The following is a 19,727-nucleotide window of genomic DNA, read 5'->3' as shown; positions in this document are numbered from 1 at the left end:
AATAAAAGTAAGCAAATTATTTTTTAAAAAGCTAACTAATTAGAGATAAAATGAAACAGTGGCTTAAAGTAACCGGTTTTTGGCTCATTCTGTAGACTGGCTGTCTCAAACGGGGATGGTTATTCTTGGGGATACTCAGCTACTCAGTGGGGGTAATTGTGCCACTGCATATCATTCACAGTGGGAAGGCCGTGGGTGCTGGCTGGGCCCTTGGCTTTGTGTGTGTGGCTTGTTCTCCATGAAGTGGGTTGGACTTCTTCAGAGCAGTGGTGGAACTCTATCTAGGTTGAAAGCTGAAGCAGCGACTGCTTCCACCTCAGTGTAGTGTTAGTACTGGTGTGTCCCTCCTCCTGGGTCCTGTTGGTCAAGCAAGTACAGTCTTGTACAGGGAAGAAGACTGAGTCTTAAAGGAGTTGAGGCAGGGGGTTCAGGATAGGAGAGGTGGGGACACAGGCAGAGGAGGGCCCCTGGCACCGAGTACCTTACTGTCTCTACGTGCTTTTTCTTTTCCTTCTTTTTTTAAACGTGTCTGTTCCCCATGTACATGTAGGTCAAAAGACGGCATCAGTCCCCTGGAACTGGAGTCACAAATGCTTAGGAGATGCTGTGTGAGTGCTAAGGAACTCGGGTTCTCTGGAGGGCCCTCTCTCCAGCCTCCATCCCTCTACACACTTAGGTGTGTGGTACTATTGTGGCCACATGGCAGATGCTATTGTGTTCATTGTCTTGGTTTGTCTGGTCCTATTTCCGGACTGCTTTCCAGCCATTATCATCCTATAATCATCTTCCCTTTTTTTTTTTTTTTTTTGGGGTTGTGGTGGTGGTGGTGGTGGTGTCGTCAAGACAGGGTTTCTCTGTGTAGTTTTGGTTCCGTCCTGGAACTCACTCTGTAGCCCAGGCTGGCCTTGAACTCACAGAGATCCGCCTGCCCCTGCCTCCCTAGCGCTGGGATTAAAGGTGTGTGCCACCGCGCCCAGCTTCATCTTACTTTTTTAATGTCTTGCAGTTCTGCCGCATTTGCTAATGTTGAAGTGACCATGTCACTTGATCTTATAGCATCTGCTGTGGTTTTCTTGTGCCCATGTCCTTAGGAGCGTTTCCATTGATGACTTCTTTCAGATCTAGCTTCCTATTCTTTGGTCTTTTTGTTTTTGTTATTGTTTTTGTTTTTCAAGACAGGGTTTCTCTGTGTAGCTTTGGGCCTTTCCTGGAACTCACTTGGTAGCCCAGGCTGGCCTCGAATTCACAGAGATCCGCCTGGCTCTGCCTCCCGAGTGCTGGGATTAAAGGCGAGCGCCACCACCGCCTGGCTTCTTTGGTCTTTTTAATGGAATAGGCTCTAGCTCATGTCAGTCATCCACCATACAGCCTTTTGTTGATCTCTAGATTCTCTTAGGGTTTTTCTATCTAGAGAGTCTCAAAGTTGTGTTGTTAGTGTTACTATTTTATGTGTATGGGTGTTTTGCTTTCATGTATGTCTGTGTACCTTGTGCATGCTTGGTATCTAGGGAGGCCAGAAGGGGGTGTTGGGTCCCCTGAACTAGAGCTACTGACAGTTGTAAGCTGCCATGTGGGTGCTGGGAATTGAACCCAGATCCTCTGGAGAAGCAGCCAGTGTTCTTAACCACTGAGCCATCTCTCCAGTCCCTCAGAGTTGTGTTTTATTAGACAGGTATGGAAAATAAAAAGGATAAGATTGGGAGCTGGAGAGAGAGGGCTTATAGTTAAGAGCACTTGTACCAGAGGACCACGGTTCAATTCCCAGCATACATATGGTGGTAGCCACCATCTTTAACTATAGTTGCAAGAGATGCAGTGCCCTTTGAGGCATCCATGAACACTGTATATGCACAGTGCTCAGACATATATGCAGGCAAAACACCCATACACATAAAATAATAGATAAAATTTTCTTTTTAAAGATTTATTTATTATGAATACAGTGTTCTGTCTGCATGTATGCTTGCAGGCCAGAAGAGGGCATCAGATCTCATTATAGATGGCTGTAAGCCACCATGTGGGTGCTGGGAATTGAACTCAGGACCTCTGAAAGAACAGCCAACGCTCTTAAGAGCTGAGCCATCTCTCTAGCCCTAGATAAATCTTAAGAAAAGAAAAAGTTAAGACTGTTGACAGCCAAGTTAACATGTTCTTAGTATATGAGCTGGAGAGATTACTCAGCAATTCTTGAATTCCGTTCCCACCAGTCACATTGGGTGGCTGACAGCCATCTGCAGCTCTACAGCTCTTCTGAAGTCACATGCACAAATGTGTGCATTCTAACTTGAAGACACACAGACAAATTAAGCATAGTGGAAAAGCAACATGGAAAAAAAAAAAAAAAAAAAAGCTCCTGTGATCCAGCAGGTCAATTTTCAGTAGTGTGCCCCCCCCCCCCAATGAAATCATGGGTTCACACAAACTTTTATTAATTACATTCGTGTGTTTGTGTGTGTGCATGAAAGCATGTCACAGCATGCATGTGGGGGTCAGAAGACAACTTGAGGGAGTCAGTTCTCTCCTTACCCGTGTGAATGGCAGGGATCAAGCTTGGAGACAAGAGCTTATCTGCCAGGCAAGCACACTCCTGTCCTGAAACAGTTGTCTTAATGTTCATCGCCGCTCAAGCCATACTAGGCTCAAAGGAGCAGCAACTCAAATAAATGGATATACATAATGGTGTCTAGTCTGCTTTCTATTGCTGGGACAAAAACACCGTGACCAAAAGCAACTTGGGGAAGAGCAGTTTTATTTCAGTTTATAGCTTACAATCCATCTTGAAGGGAAGTCAGAGCAGGAACTTGGAGGTTAGAACTGAAGCGGAAGTTAGGGGTGATGGCGCACTCCTTTAGTCCCAGCACTCTAGAAGCAGAGGCAGCCGGATCTCTGAGTTCTGGGACAGCCAGGGCTACACAGAGAAATGGTTTCAAAAAATAAAAATAAAAAGGAATGAAGTAGAGACCATGGAAGAGTACTGTCTACTGGCTTGCTCAGTTTGCTTTCTTATATACCCAGCACCATCTGCCTAGGGGTGGTACAGTCCACAGTGCGCTGGGCTCTCCCATGTCAACCATTAATCATGCTCTATAGACTTGCCTACAGGCCATTTTCTCAGCTGAAGTTCCCTCTTCCCAGAGAACCTGGCCTGGGTCAGGCTGACGAAAAACTGATCAACTGTGGTATTTCTATATAGTGACAATGTGTAGCCATAAAAAAATAATTAAGTGTGGATTCATGGTATACAAACTTTTAAAATAGCATGGTACATGAAACAATTACAAAAAGACAACACGGCAATGTGATTCTCTCTACAGTTTATGGATTCTGGCTATGTAGCCCAGGCTGGCTTCAAGCTAACGACCTTCTTGTCTTACGCTTTTTTGTTTTGTTTTTTGAGACAGGGTTTCTCTGTGTAGTTTTGGTGCTTGTCCTGGATCTCGCTTTGTAGACCAGGCTGGCCTCAAACTCACAGAGATCCACCTGGCTCTGCCTCCCAAGTGCTGGGATTAAAGGCGTGCGCCGCCGCCGCCACCACCGCCCGGATTGTCTTATGCTTTTAAGTGAAATGATTTAAGCTGTGAAGGCGCCACATCTAGTTACTTGTTATGATTTGGGAATTTGTATGCTTTCTAATCTCTTGGTCGATAGAGCACTTTTTGTGGTAAATCCTGTCTTCCATAGTTCCTCTATTGCTCACAACACAAACAGGTCCACAGCTTTTTTTTTTTTTCCCCAGACAGGGTTTCTCTGTGTAGCTTTGCGCCTTTCCTGGAACTCACTTGGTAGACCAGGCTGGCCTCGAACTCACAGAGATCCGCCTGCCTCTGCCTCCCGAGTGCTGGGGTTAAAGGCGTGCGCCACCACTGCCCGGCTTGGGGGTATCCTTTAAAGGTAGCCAGTTGGAATCTGCAAGAGAGAGTCCCAGGCAGCGTAGTCTCCTCAGGTGAGACTTGCACATAAAAGAACAAATAGCAGACAGAGAAAACATCAGATTGGGTGCTTACAACAGAAACTGATGGGCGTGGAGGTGCCAGCGGAGCTCCAGGTGAGCTTTCTCTCCACGCTGAACTGCCAGCTCCCCACGGCTTTCCCACTGCAGGCATGTGTGTGTCAGGAGGTAAACAGTAGTAACTTGGGTTGGAAATTGTTTTCCTTCTGCTGTTCTCAAGGGCACAGTGTATTTCCTCCTAGGCTGTTCTGCTGTTCTCTGCTCCCTGTCACTGAGACTAGAGTACACCCCCAGATAAGGAGTCTTGGAGAACACTTGACATTGGAGTCTCTTCCAGAGCCAGCTTCTCAGTTCAAAACAGCAGATGAGCGTTTGCCAATAGACTGTGCCTTTCACTACGTTTCAGGCCTGCAAGGCTTTTCCGAGGCCGGGGATCAGTCAAGCTGTTAGTTTACGATCATCTGTCTCTCTCCTGATTACAGAAGAGATGGGTTGAGTTCTGGTGGTCAGAATAAACAGAAGGCCACTTTGTCTTTAAAACACACTGTGGGCATGGGATATAGCTCACTTGGGACAGAGCCAACCTTGCATCCATAAAGCCCTGACGACATAACACCCCCAACACTCAGCAGGGTCAGGAATTCCAGGTCATCAGAAAGGAGGAGCAACCAGAGTTTGCGTCGGTGTAGAGATGGCAGTTTTTCTCCTGAGGTCAGTAGCATCTTACCTGTGCTCTTCCCGAGTCTGTTTTAACCCCAATGCCTTATCCTTCTTTTGGCAGTAATCCAGTCCCTCATAGCACTGGTGAACGACCCCCAGCCTGAGCACCCACTCCGGGCTGACCTAGCTGAAGAATACTCTAAGGACCGTAAAAAATTCTGTAAGAATGCTGAAGAGTTTACAAAGAAATATGGGGAAAAGCGACCTGTGGACTAAAATCTGCCAGGAGTGATTCCAGCAAGTTTGAGCAGAGCCCCGAGCAGTACTCAGATACCCCGCACAGCAGGACTCTGGAAAACTGACACGGGCCACCACCTGGCGTCCGCTTGTGCCAGTTACTAACTTTCTACAGTTTTCTTAATCAAAAGTGGTCTAGGTAACCTGTAAAGAAGGATTAAAAAATTCAGATGTTCTAGTTCTGCTTGCTTTGTTTTAAAAATCACTGCTTTAGTCTACTTCAAAAGAATGGCATTTCTTTTCTTGCCCAGATTTACTCCAAGTTACAGTTAGCCCAGGTTTAAAAAAAAAATGTCCTGGTTCCCTCTCCCATTGCCCTTTTCCCTCTCAATGTCCTTCCACAGACGAAGCCCAGCTCCCCACAGAGGTAGCAGCGCTGGCAGCTCTTCTCCTGTGCCACACTGCCTGTGGGTGACAGCTCAAGTCCCCTCATGCCACCCTGTTAATGTCCTTTAAAAAGTTATAAAACAATATCAATGTCCCTCCCTCCCCCAAAACATTGTCTGTGCAAAGGGAAGCTGCTTTTACGTAAAATCTTAGCAAGTGTTTCCACAGTAACAGACTCAGTGCACAGACCCCACGCCCCCAACCCGTGGTCAAGCTGTGCCGAGTCTTTGTAGAGAACCCTGCAATACCAGGTTGGTGGTGACCTTGGGGGTGGGCTCTGCCAGCAGAGAACGCCGGGCACCCATGTGACGATGTCGCCAGTCAGCAGCCCTCCCTGCAGCTGCGGTTGACGGCCTGCTGTCATTACAGGCAAAGCAAAAGCCAGGATATTCTTTTGAAATCTCAAGCTTCACCACCACCAAGCTCTGCTGAGGTGTGCCAAGGAGCCCCGACTCCTCAGCACAGCAGGCCACCACTGTCGCCCTCCCTCCGCATGGTTTGCCCTTTGGGATCAACATTGGTGGCTTCTGCTGTGTAACCAGCTGCCCCTTCCTCAGAGCAGCTGCTGAGGCAGCCCAGGAACAGGATGGCCTTTCCAGAGTCAAGCTCCACTTGAAGCTCACTCAGTAATATCCTTTCAGTATGTTTTATATTGTTTTCATTGCCTTTTTTTGTAGAAATAAAATTTGACCTTAGAATTTATCATCAAATGAACTTTGTCAAGGTTTGAATGTCAATGTCTTTTCAAGGCAAGTGGGACTGTCCTTAAAGCAGTGGTGCCACCCTGAGGGAGCTGTCGGCCTGACTGCCTGTGTTTACCAACTCACTTAGGGTCTAGATCCTGTGGAGAAGATTGCCTCAAGAGCTCTAGCTTTCTGCTTTAACCGTAGTTCGTTAACTTCAGGGCTACCTGGGGCTCACCTACTTGGAAGGCAGCTCTGGGTTTTGCCTATAAAGGAGTGAGCCAGGTCCTCTCAGGCAGTGTGACACTATCTAGTTTCCAAGTGCTTGGCTCCTGGGGTGCATAAATGAACTGTGCTTTAGTCTAGGTATGCACGGGGCAGGTTTCTGGAGACCTCATGTGCCCAGGATGGCCAGAGCACCGGGCCTGCGTTTCTACGTCTGTCTCTTCATTGGCAGAAAAGTGACAATGGATTTTATTTCATTCACATTCAGATTTGTAATAAAATGCCAAATTCTGTTACAAGTTGTCCAAACAAACCACCATTTGTTCTTGTTGCTTTTCTGAATCTAGAGATAGTCCAACTGTCTGATAGCTTAGTTCTACCTGCCTGTTACCTTCACTGCTCTCTGCTCACTATGGGAGGGCACCTTTATGCCAGCAGCCCCTCTCAGGGACTCTCAGCCCTAGTACTGACAACCATGGCCTGCCCTGGAAGCAGGGGTCTGGCTTGGAGTCAGTGGTGTCCCTCGGGGCTTGCATGCCTTGCTCTTTCTATCCCTGCCCTGGAGCAGGCTTTGAGCAAGCTGGCGGGCAGCTCTGGCTCTCCAGACTAAAGAAGAGCTGGATCCTTAGAGAAGGGATGTCTGTGAGCAGCCAGCCAGCCAGCCACCCACCCACCCCTGACACAAGTTGGCTCAGGAATTCACATCCCCCTGGTTCCTTGAAGTGCCCGGGTCTTGTCCTGCTCTTTCCACGATGGCAGAGAATAGGCTTTCTAAGATGCTGTGACCCCATCTGTCCTTAATAAAAATGTTCTCAGACACTAGTTTGGGTGTATGGGTTTCTTCCTTTGGGGATGGACATGGCTGGGGGCCTATGTTCTTGGAAACTAAAGAGAGTAGTGTCTAGGCCTCTGGTCTCTTTCCTCTGCTTCCCAGCCTCTAAAAGAGGCATACAGGTGTCTTGCCAGGTAGAAGTAGATGGGGCGGTCAACACTGGGAAAACTGCAGAGACCCCATGGATATCCAGGAGACTGACACACAAGATGTCACTTCATCCTTCTAGCCCCAAGAAAATGTGAACTGCATTTAGCAAACGTGAGAACTAGTCGAGAAAGGGGTTTGATCAGGGGCTTGAACTGAAGAGTATGTGTCTTTGAATCATAGCCATATCTGGAAACTCACTGGGTTTCTCAGACAGCTCCTAAGACACTACAGCACCAGCCAGGCCTGTGACAAGTGGCCACCAGATGAAATCAGTTTGCCTCCCAGCTGGGTCTGCAGATCTTGCAGGAATACTTCCTGGGGCATCGTTTTACATTGGCTTCCAGACATTCCTGGAGCCTTGCTGGCTTTGAACTCAGAATCTTCCCCGCTTGTTTCCCTCAAATAAGTATTTAGCTCTAACTCCCATACCCCCTGCATCCTGACTGTTCTTCTTCTACTCCCGTAGCCAAAGGCCCAGTTTCCTTGCTGCTGAGTAAGTAGCTTGTAAGCCATTCAGCTTTGGTTTGGCATGTCACTTCCTCTGGCCTTAAGAGATGTGTCCCCCAACATGCTGTGCAGTCTAATCTAGGGAGAAGTCAGTCTGATCTGACCTGACCTGCCCTGCCCACGGCCTATGAGCAAACAGCACTGCCCCAGACAACACAGTTGAGGAAGAAACGGACACTGTGACATGGTACCCAGCCCAGGCCGCGTCTTGTAAATGGCATTTCCTGGATGACTCAAGACAGCAACCTGGAAAAGCAGACAGTACAGACCACTTACCCGGCACCACGCTCGAAGTCCAAAGAAGGAAGCTTACCTCTAAAGAACCTTCCTCCTCTTCCAGCGTGGCCCAGATCACACTGATTTGCCATTTGGAGGCTGGGCGGTATCCCAGCAGAGCTTTCCTTCCGAGCACTCCATTGAAGAGTCACACTCTAGGAGCTGTCTGTAGAAACGGGCTGCCCTCGTACTAGGCCTATAGCCAACAGCCAACAGAATGTGCACCCGAACCACAGGAGTCGGGGGAGGAGGTGAATGGTAGACAGCAGAGGAGTCACTGCCCAGGGCAGGGTCGAAGAAGGCTATAATAGACTGAGGCCAACAAGGTGGGAGGAACAAGATCCCTTCAGGAAGCCACGTGTCTTATCAGGTCAGGTGAGAACTTGCTTCCCTGACCCCCAGTTCCAGGATAGATGTAGGCCATGGCAGGTCAGTTCAAAGCCCTGCTCACCTGTAAGTCTGTGGTTAGGGCACAGCATGCATGAAACTCTGGGCTTAGTCCTAAAAACCATGTAAATGGAGTGATGATGCACAGCTGTAATCCCAGCATTGGCAGGAATAACAGCTCAGTGCCATCCTTGGCGAGTATCAAGACGGTCTGGTTTTGCCTAGCGTTCATGTGGTATCCCAGTTTCCTTTCCATCTTCCAAAATGGTGCAAAGCTGTGCTCCACCCCTTCCTGTCTACTCCCTCCCGGCAGAGCATCCATAGAGCAGATGTAGCTAGAATCCCAGCTTCTCGTTTCTGCAGAAGACTACCCCTCCTGGAAAAATGTACACACTCCTATAACTTGCAGAGCCTCTTTGAATCTGTTTCCCTGAAGTGGCTTTCATATAGCAGGTTACCTCCCCTCTTTAGACGACTAAAACTACTACTGTAGTATGTGTGTGGGTGTGGGTGTGGGGTTGGAGGGAGGACAACTTTTGAGAGTTGGTTTTTTCCTTCCACCAGTCCTGGGGATCAAACACAAGAACTTTTACACAATTGGCCATCTTGCTGGCCCCTCAGATAACCTCTTTTTAAATGAAACTTATGCTTGTTACCATATGCCTCCCCCAAACACCCTAATGAGGATCTTTTATTCCCCTCCCATTAGAAAAAGAAAAGAAATGTAAGCATTGCTAGGGCACAGTGGTATGGGCTTGCAGTCCCAGCTAATAGGAGGTGTTGGAGGAGGACCCCTTGAGCCCAGGACTCCAAGGCCAGTCTGAACAACGTGTTAAGACCCCCATTTCAAAAACAAAACACATGGACCATGGTATGCTTGTACCCCCTCCCAACACAAGTGCAAGCAATTAATTTTTTAAGGGATTTAAAGCATGAACAAAATTAAAATTAGAAAGTGAAGATATTTTTTGCATATCTTGGTTTGAGCCACAAAGGAGCTCTCTGTGCCCATTCTTATTTCTGTGAAGGATACCTGGACACTATAAACTGGCCAAATCTGAAAGACATTACTTTATTCACACCAACCTCTCTCCACTGCTCCAGTAAACAGGTGGTTTTAACGGCAACATGAATTGGCACCAAATGCTCAGGCAGGCCTTAAGTCCAGATGTCACAGACCAGGCAGGGCTGCGCAATACTGCTCAGCGGCGAGGACCTGGGTTAGTGACTTGTCATTCTAAGAAACCAGACCCTGCTCCAAGGCCAGGTTCCACGCTGAACCAGAGCGTTAGCCCTGGCCTTCCTCCACAGTGAGAGGCAGTTCGTAGCGAGCCTTTGGTGTCAGGGTAGGGAAGGCTCCAGGAAGGGCTCAAGCGTTGCCTCACAGGGGACCCCTTCCCCGGGCCTTTTGGAATCCAGGTCGTCTAGGGCGCAGAGCTGCACACCATTCTGGGCCAGCCGAGCCCGCAAGGTGGGTGCAGTGAGGACGTGCAGCTCGTGCAGCCGCTCCCAAGAACAAGAGAAAGCATCGGGGCCCTCACCGCAGCCCCCTGCTGGAGGCACACTGGGGTATCCTGGGTGTGCCATCAGTTCGGCAGTCAGGGCACGGCCAGCAGGGATATCTTCGAGGGCCCGTGCCAGCGACGCCAAGACGCGGTGAGCAGACATGTGGCGGCCACAGGTGCTCAGGCCCACAAAGGCGTCGGTCCACCTGTGAGTGCCACGATAGAGATGTTGCCTAAGTTCCGGTAGGGCTAGGCAGAGGGTGAAACAGGCCAGCAGGTCAATTCCTAACTCGTTTGGCTGAGAAAAGGGCACATCTGGCCAAGTGAACGCACCAGGACCTTTGGGGACGAGGCAGGGTTGGATGGGGTGGAGGAGGGCGGTGCTCACCGCAGGCCGTGGCGGGAGAAGGGGCCCATGGCAGCCCGGGCATCGCGCTCCACAGTGCAGGCGAAGGCACGCGCTGGTGCTTCCAGCCACGAGCAGCTGCCCACGCCGCATTCTACTGGCAGCCGCGTGAAGCGCACCCCGAACGCCTGCAGGGCCTCGGCGAACACCTGACACACTCCTGCTTGGAGGGGTGGGCTCAGCATCGACCTCCCACCAACCCTGGAGAGCAGCCCCCTCCCCCATGCCCATCAGAGCGCTTCAGTCCGCGTACCTGGGAGCACGTGCACGTGCTGGTGCCCGTCTACGTGCGTGGGGGACCTGCCCATCAACTCCCGGAAGCGGCTGAGTTGAGCTTCTAGTTCCTCCCGCACCTGGAGGGGCACAGATACCTTGAACTTCTGGAAGTAGCCACAAAACGAAGAGCTCCGTTTGGTGCCACGGTGCGACTGCTCCAGTGTTTGAATTAGGAGCGTATCCAGCGCCCGCGTTTGCCCCAACGACTTCCTTTAAAACCTCTGGGCTGAGCTCTGAGGATCCTGATGAGCATCCTCCTGCAGCCACGCCTCCGCACCTGGGGCAAAGCAACGTCTCCAGCCGCTAAGGCCTCCCGAAATCCCATCTTCCCGAGGAAGAAGCCTTCTGGGCTGAGGAGCGACGAGGCGTTGTGGCGGGCCGGACCCACAGGACGGCCCTCGGACAGGTTGGCGTGGAGGCCCGTGGGAATGCTGTGTCTGCAGGCGGAGCGCGAGAGCGAGCAGTCTGCCACCGAGCGGGCGGCCCCCCAAACCCGCCCGGTCCTGCAGGGCGCCGCCCTTACCTGCGGGCCAGCTCGGCCGCGCTCTCGGCGGCTGTGCCGTTGACCAGCAGTGACACGCTGGTCACAGTTCCTGCCAGGAAGGCCTCCACGATGCCCTCATCGCGCCTCGGGCAGTAACCAAAGTCATCAGCGGTGACAACCAGCTGCACGCGGGGCCAAGCCATTGCTGCCGAGCGCCGTCTGGAGACCGGGGGGAATGGGCCGCAGCATCCGGACTCCGGCCCTGGACGCTGCCGAGGCCCCACCCCGACGCACACGCCTAAGTGCGACTGCACGCCGCCGTTGCTTTTGCCACCTAGAGGTCTCTGAGCGTACTGCAGACGCCCGGGTCAGCCGCTCTGCAAAGTTTTTTTTTGGCCCATGTCTATATCCATCTCTCTCTCTCTCCCCTCCTCCCTCTCCCCTCTCCTCTCTTCTCTCTCTCTCTCTGTCTGTCTCTCTGTCTCTGTCTCTCTCTGTCTCTCTCTGTCTCTCTCTGTCTCTCTCTGTCTCTCTCTCTCTCTCTCTCTCTCTCTCTCTCTCTCTCTCTCTCTCTCTCTCTCTCTCTCTCTCTCGTCTGGTCCTGCTGAGACTAGACCCAGGACCCCCTGGAACCGTAGTTAATAGATGGTTGTGACTGACCCACATATGAACACATGCTGGGACCCAAACTCCAGTCTTTTGCAAGAGCAGTAAGCTCTCTACCACTGAGCTATCTCTAGCTAAAAAAAAGAAAAAAAAAAGAAAAAAAAATTGGTTTTTGAAAAGTAATTTTTTTAAATGGTGAAAACAAGAGAGATACTCAAGAAAAAAATCCCCTTCCTCTTCTCTACCATTGCTAAGTTCCTGAGCAGTGTACTGTCATACCGTTATTTTCTCTAAGAAAAGACGCCCACTCACTCTCACTCTTCTCCATCACTAAGGGATGATGCCAGGTTATTTCATCCTTGTGATGTTAATTTTCTTTGTTTTTATGCAGTGCCTATGAGCTTTTTCTTGTTATTAGATGTTTTTACTTTTTTTCAAATAGTCTGTTCCTCACTGGCTCTAAGGTGTGTGTGGGGCTTTTTCTTAGTAAAAGCTCTGTTGTTGTTTTTTTCTTTCTGAGACAGGTTTCTCTGTGTGGCCCTGGCTGTCCTGGAATTCACTCTGACCAGACTGGCCTGGAACTCAGAGATCTGCCTGCCTCTGCCTCCTCAGTGCTGGGGTCCCAGGCGTGGCTGCCACTGCCCGGATGTAAAAGCTCTACATGACAAGAACACACGCATGCAGACCAGCGGCTGCGCTGGAGAAAGCCTGAACCCATCTTCACCGTGAGCTGCAGGCAGCTTTTCAATACCTCCAGTAAGGTCCAGTAAGGTTTTCTTACACATAACTTACCAGTAGTCACCATGGTGACAGCCAGCATTTGCTTGGTAATGTGGCTGTCTTGATATTGTTTCAAACACAGTCTTATGTATCCCAGGCTGACCTCACTATTCATTCAGCCGGGGCTAGCCTTGAACTTCTGACCCTTGCATGTGCCACCACACCTGGTACAGGGAATTGAACCAAAGGCTTCATGCATGTTAGGAAAACACTCTGCCTGTCTTGGTTTCTCTTGTAGAATGCCTGTTACTCAAATCAAGCCTGTGATATTGGTAATTTTGTTTCTGTTTTACAGCTGAAGAACCTGAAGACTCACCAGAGAAGTGAGTGGAGCAAGAACTGTTCTCTACAGGTTGGAGCTTAACCTGTTCTGGTTCCTCCCACCTTGTCTGACCCCCTGGATCACAGGCAGAGGGGAAAGAGTATAGTTTAATCACAACGGTACCTGATGATGCTTTGTAAGGGTTTCCTGGCGTAAACACTGCTGTGTCCAGTCATAGTGATTGTTGAACCATCAGGGAACATCCAGCCACTGTGCCCCTCTGGGAGGCTGCTCTCTGAAAGGCCAGAGGCCTTGAGGCCCTGGGCCCTGAGAACCATAGATGGAGAAGAGGAACTACTAAGCACTTACTGTGCTGGGAATGAATGGAGTCATTAGAGATCAGGGCTCACGGATTGAATGCCTGCCCTAAAGAAGTACCAGCTGTTAGACGAGAAAGACAACGTGGCAATAGAGGACGGGCTGGCTGCAAATCTGTTGGGAATGACAAGCTTCTGTGATGAAGGGGAAAAGAAAAAAGTTGAGGTGAGTTTATATGGGGTTTCCATAAGGTGCAATGTGTATTGAAAGAAGGTCTTTGTGGCCGGGTGGTGGAGCACTCCTGTAATCCCAGAACTCAAGAGGCAGAGGCAGGTGAATCTCTGAGTTCGAGGCTAACCTGGTCTACAGAGTGAGTTCTAGGACAGCCAGGGCTACACAGAGAAGCCCTGTCTGGAAAAACCTATATATAATGTAATACTCACTTGTGGAAGGGTGCTCGGCTCAATTTACAGACGAGGAGGCGGTGTTGAGAGCCTGAGTCACATCAGCAAAACAAACCAAAAACAGGGACAGGAATTGAAGCTAGATCTGTGTGGAAAACCAGGACTCTTCACTGCTTCCAAAAAGAAAGACTTGAGAAGGAAAAAGAAGCCCTGGGAGGAAGGCAAGAGTCGGAGGTCCAAGTCTGTGCAGCGACCAGGGATGAGCTGAGGAAGGTGTTTGTGTCATAAGTGGAGGCTGTGGCTTTCACCGTGAGGATCAGAGAAGCAAGCCCCAGACTCAGCGCCCTTGGCAGAATAAAGTCAAATCTATAAACATCCCCAAGCACGGTTCAGCTGGCTGGACAGAGAAAGCCAGCCAGGTGGGGGAGGAGCCAGTGTGGGCCCCACCCACAACCATTGTGTCGGGGAAGATAATGAGCGGGAGGCCGGGTCCTGGCCAATCAGAATGGAGTATGTAAATCAGCGCCCTCCGAGGCTGCGGGGGCGGGGTTCCAGGGCACTGTGCGGTAGTCCTTAAACCGGTGCTGACCGGGCGAGCGGACCCCAGAAGCGCAGAGGAGACGCTGGTGAGCTGCTGGGGCCGCCAAGGCGCCTCTGGTCTGGAAAATTTGTTGGGCACACTAGTCGTCCCAGACAGTTGCAAACAGAGGGCAACTGTCCGCAGATGCCTGGCAGGTCCCAGCAGAGAGGGGTGGGGCGTCTGAAGCACACCCCGAACAGGGAGTGAGGGGCCCATAGAGGCCTGGATCTACCTTCACTTCCTCTCCCGCCCTATACAGAGGAGTCTGCATCTGTGCTGTCGAACCTGAGAAAGGAAGCAGAAAGCAAATTTAATTACCCACATCATGGCAAGGTACCGCCACCACTCAGGATATCTGGCTGATGACGAGGCTGGTCACAACACCTACATGGCTCGGGTAAGTTTGTCCAGCTGACCCGACATTAGTGTCCGGACTACTTCCACCGCTTTCTCATCTCCAGTTGATCTCCCTGGGTCACCTGGCAACACCCAGATTTTAGCTTTGACTCCCCTTAGGCCTGCCTGCCGAGCCCTGATCACCCTGATCACCCTTTCACACTCCCCTCCCCGTGGCCCTCAGGGGGTACTCGGGTGGGCTGGAAGACCTGAGGAGGAGCATGGAGTCAGGAGTCAGCGTGGAGACTCAAGCTGGAGAAGCAGGCTCTAGTCCTCAAGTGTAGCGCCCCAGGGAAGACAATGCAGGGTTGTGCTAGAGACAGGAGGAGGTAGAGGAGGAGGAAGGGCCTCATAGCTGCCCTCTCATACCATGAACACAGAGTTCCACTTTCAGGCTCCCAGCTAGGCCTGGCATATATGAAATATAGGCATTGGGGACCTTCAGGTCACCCCTACTTTGCAGAGAAGGCCTGAAGAGGATCTGTTCTGAGCACTGTCACACAGCCTGAAGGTAGCAGAGCTGGGATTCAAACCCAGGATTACCAGACTTTTAATGTCATTCAGAGCTGTGAGATGGTCCAGTGAGTTAAGGCACTTGGCATCAAGACTGATGGCCTGAGTTCCATCCTCAGGATCCACACAGTAGAAGGAGAGAACCGGTTACAACCAGTTGTCCTTTGACCTCCACACATGCACTAAGGCACACATGCACCCACAGATGCTATAAAAAATCAAATGCAGGGGCCTGGAGAGATGGCTCAGAGGTTAGGAGCACTGACTGCTCTTCCAGAGGTCCTGAGTTCAATTCCCAGCAACCACATGGTGGCTCACAACCATCTGTAATGAGATCTGGTGCCCTCTTCTGGCCTGCTGTCATATATGCTGTATACATAATAAAAAAAAAAATCAAATGCAGTTCAGTGGTTGAACATTTGCAGAAGCATGTTTAAGGCCCTGGGTTCAAGTCCTAGCACCAACAAACCTAAAAAGAGAAAAAGTCTTTCTCATTGTTCAGTCCCACGCAGCTCCTAATAGCTCCTTAGGAGGACTCCAGAAATAACCCCACCCCTTGCCGAGCACCCTGCCTGCTATGACCAGTCTGTCTGTTCAGATGCAGCTGCACAAGAAGCACCTGTTGCCAGAAAGGGGGTCAACCTGCAGACTTGGACGTGTGCCACACCTACCATCCATGAACCGATACTCAGAGCACCAGGGCCACCAGCAAAAGCCTAGGCGCCCCCAGGTGTTTGGCAGCTTCCTGGATTTCCTGACGGAGGGACAGGTACTGGAGAGCCTGCAGACAGTGGTGGAGCAGGCAACAGAGCGTTTGGCTACCACCAAGACAGAGGCCGGAGTGCCACTGGTGGATGTACAAGACCCATTGGAGGTGCCAAGTGGCAGGCAGCGGGCCCGAGGCAGGCCCAGCATCAACTCTGTGCGCCGGCACCGCACTCGGCCCACGCTCTGTGCTGGGCGCCCAAACAATTACCCGTCCCGCTCCAGCTCCGTGTCCGACGGCCATAGCAGTGTCACAGCTGGCTGGCCGGGCTCCCACGGCCAGGACAGTAATCCTGGTGCCCGAGGCCTAGGCTCACTGCCACCTATGAGGGACAAACTCCTGCTTGAGAAAAACCTCAAGAGGCTACTGCGTCTGGAGAACAAAGGGGTGAGATCTGTGGCCATGCTAAAGCTGGCGCAGGGTGGGCCTGAGCTCAGGGCTGGGTTGTTAGGCCTGGGTGGACACCGCTCAGCCTTCCTTTCTCTTTGCAGAAAGGCCTGAATCAATCCTGCTCCCGGAGGGACTCTCTGCTGTGGGACTCACTGGGCAGCCATACCAGCAGCCAGTGGACCCGGGAGCAGCCCCTGTCTTGGGTCACTGGGCTTTGGGGATCCAGCTCAACCACCCCTGAAACATCAGAGCTGGGACTCGGAGAACAGGAGATGATTTTCCTTAGAGAAGAGTTAAACAAGGAGATGAAGTCACTGTTTAACCAGCCAGCATCCTTCAACGTGCCTGCCTATTGTTCACTCAGGGAACCCCATTGTACCCTGGACTTCCTAGCTGAGCATCGCCTCTTTCCTGCCCTGCAGCGTGTGGTCAGCCAGGCCGTAGACAAGCTCAGCCATGCCTGCCGCCACGACAGCTTCCCCCTCTTCCCTGTTGCCTCGGAGCCCGCCTCAATGCTGCCTGGGAACTCTGATCTTCTGCAGCCGGACTCTAAGGCATCCGTGCCCACCAGCAGGGAGGATGGGGTAGAGCCGTGTGACTCTCCTACCACAGCCTCCAGCCTTAAGACCGCTCGTAAGAAAAGCAAGGGCAGACGGGAGTCCCCCTCCATGTCTAACGCCCAGATGACTACCAGATTCAGGCTCAAGGTGATGCCTACGCAAGTGTCTAATGTCCCTACCCCCTCACTGCACTCCCTGCAGGAGTCCCCTGACTCCGATCCCAAGCTGCAGAAACCACCTGTGGCCCTGAGCTCCAAGCGGATTATTCAGCCCTGTCACGGCCTGCACCTCACCCTGCCCGCCCCTGGGATCACAGTGGAGGTTGCCTCTGGCCGCATCAGGGGCCCCATCTAGCATCCTCTTCCCTCCCTCCCCCCTTCCCTGTGTTCTCCCCACGCCTTTTTTTGGGAAAAAGCTTCTCCCTTCCTCTACTGCAGTGTGTTCAGAGGTGGCCTCAGGAGTAGGGCTGGAGGCGTAGAAGAATGTCCGCAGGGAAAGGGCTCCTCCCCACACCGGGGAGCCGCTGTCGCTGATGTCCAAGGACAAGATCTCTTGCCCTGAGTTGCAGAAATCTTCTGGGGGAGATCCAAGCTGCTGGGGGGCAGGAAACCTAGCCTACCTATTTTCCCAGGGGTTGTCAAAGACTAATAAAGGCTATTTTTACCCTGCGATTTTTTTTCTCCCTGAAACAGGGTGTCACGTAGCCCAGGCTGGTCTTTCAAATTCATTCCATAGTCGGGGATGACCTTGGACTCCTGATATTCTTGCCTTTACCTTCTAAATGCTGGGATTACAGGCACGTATCATCATGCCTCCTGCAATTTGGGTATTTTTTAAAATTATTGTTTGTGAGCCTCCCCCCGAAAAAAACAGGGTTTCTCTGTGTAGCCCTGACTGTCCTGGAACTCTCTCTGTAGACCAGGCTGGCCTCGAACTCAGAGAGTCCCCTACTTCTGTCTCTCAAGTGCTGGGATCAAAGGCAAATGCCACCACACCCTGGCTTTGTGAATCGCAGAGACCCTGCCACATGTCTCCTATGAACAGGAGCCTTTACCAAGAGCACCACTCTGTATTCTAGGGTGGAGTAGGTCAAGCTGTCCTAATCCAGCTGTAGGACTCTAGTCTTTCTGCTCGGTAAAGGGGACATTGGTCAGGAAGTATGTATGAAGACATAGGGGGCCTGACCCTTGGAGGTCCTGGAGTCTCTCAGCCCTCCATCATCAGGCTCAGGTGTGATTCCTCCTGTACACCAGCTTGCAGGAGCCCAGGCTGCCCAGGCTGCCCAGGCTGCCCAGGCTGGTGGGCACTGCTCTAGCCCTGACAGGTGAGGCGTGGAGAGTGAATGTCGTGGCAGAGCAGGTGTGGCAGGGACGATTGGTACAGGAGGGCACAGGGGTGTGGTTTCTCAGGGCAGCAGAGGGATGGCAGCAACAGGGCTAAATGTCTCCCTTCCCTCCTTGCCTGTTGCACAGAGCCCTGGCACAAAGTTTCCGAGGAAGAAGCCCCTGCCGTCCATCTCATCTGTGTCCAGCTTGTCCTACATCTCTAACCCCTGGTTTGAGGAGCTCACTAGCTTTTTGGTTGAGCAGGCGGTCTCCCTGCTTCTCTGCAAGCACAAGTTTGAGGAAAGCCTCACTAAGCAGCTTGGCTTCATCTCCTTTCCTATCACTGAGTTTCTCATGGACATCTTTCTGGGCTTCAAGAAGGTGAAGGGCACCCACATCCGTTTGTCCTCAGACATCAACTGGACCTGCCTTCTGCGCAAGTTGGAAGAAGCCGAGTTGGCAAGGCAGGCCATGAGGCATGCCTCCAGGTCCGCGGCCTCCCGCCCTAGTACCTCCCGTGTTGGCACCTCCCGCCATAGCTCAGAATCGCCCTCCGTGCAGCCCAAACTGACAGGTGACGCCCCTCAGGATCAGAGTGCAGGGTCCCGATTCTCCCTGCGTCCTGAGTTGCCAATCCGCCAGCTGCTCAGCCCTCGGGATCCTGGCATAGGCCAGGAACAGATGCCCAGGAGCCCTTCAGAGCCCAAGCTGTCTGTGTTCAGTGCTGGTATGGTCTCCAGATCCTCCCAGTCCAAGGAAGTAGTAAATACCGAAGAGGGTGAGGACAGTGAAGAGGAGGAGGACGGGGGAAGTGAAGAAGATGAACTCAAGAATTCCTCTGAGGATGAGCAGCCTGAGGTTAGCCTGCCTGAGCCTGAGGTGGAGGACTTAATCAATGAGTCCATCGTAAAGAGCCCCAATGACTCCCCATGAGACCCCTGGAAGCCACACAGAGTGCTCCCCTCTGCCTCCTCCTGCCCTATCCCAGCAGCTGGCCGCCCAGCCGGACCCTGTCCAGTGAGGGTCAGACAAATGGGTGCTCAGCAAGTCCTGCCGCTGTTATCAAAGGAGCGAGAGACAGGTGGAAATAAATGCCACGATGATGACACAGTTGTCCAGTCCCGGGTGTGTTGTGTCTTTCCTTGCACCTGGATGGATGCCTACCCTTGAATAGCACCTGCAGGGTGAGCCAGCCCTGAAGTTACATGCTTTTCTTTGGGATACAAGACAGAGCACTGATGCCACACTAAAGGAATAATTTTACCAAGGTCCAACTTGGTGAACCAATGATTTTATTGGGTTTACAGGAGAATGGATGAGTGATTTCCTACAGGAGTGTGTGACCTCCAAACAGCTCCATCACCAAAAAGTCTCATGCCAGTTTGGATAATGACAATAGCTGCATAAACAGGAATCCCCTCCCCTGCCCGCCGCCCCCCCCCCAGCCTAGGCTCCACTTCTTCCATACTGTGTAGACTCTAGTACAGTGGTTCTCAATTCCTAATGCTACGGCCCTTAGTACAGTTCCTCATGCTGTGGCGACCCCTCAACCATAAAATTATTTTTGTTGCTGGGCGGTGGTGGTGCACGCCTTTAATCCCAGCACTCGGGAGGCAGAGGCAGGTGGATCTCTGTGAGTTTGAGGCCACCCTGGTCTACAGAGCGAGATCCAGGAAAGGCACCAAAACTACACAGAGAAACCCTGTCTCGAAAAACCAAATAAATAAATAAATAAATAAATAAATAAATAAATAAATAATAAAAATAAACATGCTAAGGTTCCAGCTGTGTCAGGTCGAGAAC

The 19,727-nt window shown here is 51.5% G+C and overlaps 3 protein-coding genes across 9 annotated transcripts in view; 2 read left to right on the top strand and 1 right to left on the bottom strand.

Moving 5' to 3' along the window:
- Ube2l3 (ubiquitin conjugating enzyme E2 L3) overlaps positions 1–5,084 on the top strand; it is a 50,725-nt gene extending 45,641 nt beyond the window's left edge. For all 3 annotated transcript variants that reach the window (XM_006993041.4, XM_006993042.4, XM_042258972.2), the window contains one exon: positions 4,731–5,084. In XM_006993041.4, coding sequence (XP_006993103.3) covers positions 4,731–4,885 — 155 coding nt within the window. In that variant the 3' untranslated portion in view covers positions 4,886–5,084. The remainder of the gene's footprint in view (positions 1–4,730) is intronic.
- A 4,327-nt stretch (positions 5,085–9,411) lies between these two features.
- Ydjc (YdjC chitooligosaccharide deacetylase homolog) lies at positions 9,412–13,010 on the bottom strand. 2 transcript variants are annotated; one of them, XM_042258968.2, is made up of 6 exons: positions 12,856–13,010; positions 11,064–11,243; positions 10,818–10,977; positions 10,518–10,617; positions 10,247–10,424; positions 9,412–10,064 (listed from the first exon to the last, which is right to left on the bottom strand). In XM_042258968.2, the coding sequence occupies exons 1-6, from the start codon at positions 13,008–13,010 to the stop codon at positions 9,695–9,697; spliced, it is 1,143 nt and encodes a 380-aa protein (XP_042114902.1). In that variant the 3' UTR covers positions 9,412–9,694. The 2 variants fall into 2 exon arrangements, with proteins under 2 accessions (XP_042114902.1, XP_042114905.1); XM_042258971.2 differs by lacking the exon at positions 10,247–10,424 and having other exon boundaries at positions 9,927–10,064.
- A 65-nt stretch (positions 13,011–13,075) lies between these two features.
- Ccdc116 (coiled-coil domain containing 116) lies at positions 13,076–19,037 on the top strand. 4 transcript variants are annotated; one of them, XM_015986536.3, is made up of 5 exons: positions 13,076–13,215; positions 14,234–14,371; positions 15,482–16,036; positions 16,141–16,746; positions 18,072–19,037. In XM_015986536.3, exons 2-5 carry the CDS (start codon positions 14,300–14,302, stop codon positions 18,855–18,857), a joined length of 2,019 nt encoding a protein of 672 aa, XP_015842022.1. In that variant the 5' UTR covers positions 13,076–13,215; positions 14,234–14,299; the 3' UTR covers positions 18,858–19,037. The 4 variants fall into 4 exon arrangements, with proteins under 4 accessions (XP_015842022.1, XP_042114901.1, XP_076404520.1 ...); XM_042258967.2 differs by lacking the exon at positions 13,076–13,215 and adding an exon at positions 13,556–14,020; XM_076548405.1 differs by lacking the exon at positions 13,076–13,215 and adding an exon at positions 13,785–13,904.
- The last annotated feature ends 690 nt before the right edge of the window (positions 19,038–19,727 follow it).

Source organism: Peromyscus maniculatus, chromosome 12 (assembly GCF_049852395.1).
Source record: "Peromyscus maniculatus bairdii isolate BWxNUB_F1_BW_parent chromosome 12, HU_Pman_BW_mat_3.1, whole genome shotgun sequence".
Classification (NCBI taxonomy): domain Eukaryota; kingdom Metazoa; phylum Chordata; class Mammalia; order Rodentia; family Cricetidae; genus Peromyscus; species Peromyscus maniculatus.
Note: the sequence above shows the minus strand (reverse complement) of the source record. Positions and strands in the feature narration are given on the sequence as shown.

Bases quoted from the DNA above. Each gene is read 5' to 3' on its own strand.
- Ydjc (XM_042258968.2), bottom strand. From the start codon at position 13,010: ATGGTTCTCAGGGCCCAGGGCCTCAAGGCCTCTGGCCTTTCAGAGAGC. The intron at 10,618-10,817 runs GTGCGGAGGCGT...GTGCCCCTCCAG, and splicing joins GAGACGTTGCTTTGCCCCAG to GTGCGGGAGGAACTAGAAGC. The intron at 10,065-10,246 runs GTGAGCACCGCC...TGGCACTCACAG, and splicing joins TTCTCCCGCCACGGCCTGCG to GTGGACCGACGCCTTTGTGG.
- Ccdc116 (XM_015986536.3), top strand. From the start codon at position 14,300: ATGGCAAGGTACCGCCACCACTCAGGATATCTGGCTGATGACGAGGCT. The intron at 16,037-16,140 runs GTGAGATCTGTG...TTCTCTTTGCAG, and splicing joins TGCGTCTGGAGAACAAAGGG to AAAGGCCTGAATCAATCCTG. The intron at 16,747-18,071 runs GTGATGCCTACG...CCTGTTGCACAG, and splicing joins CTACCAGATTCAGGCTCAAG to AGCCCTGGCACAAAGTTTCC.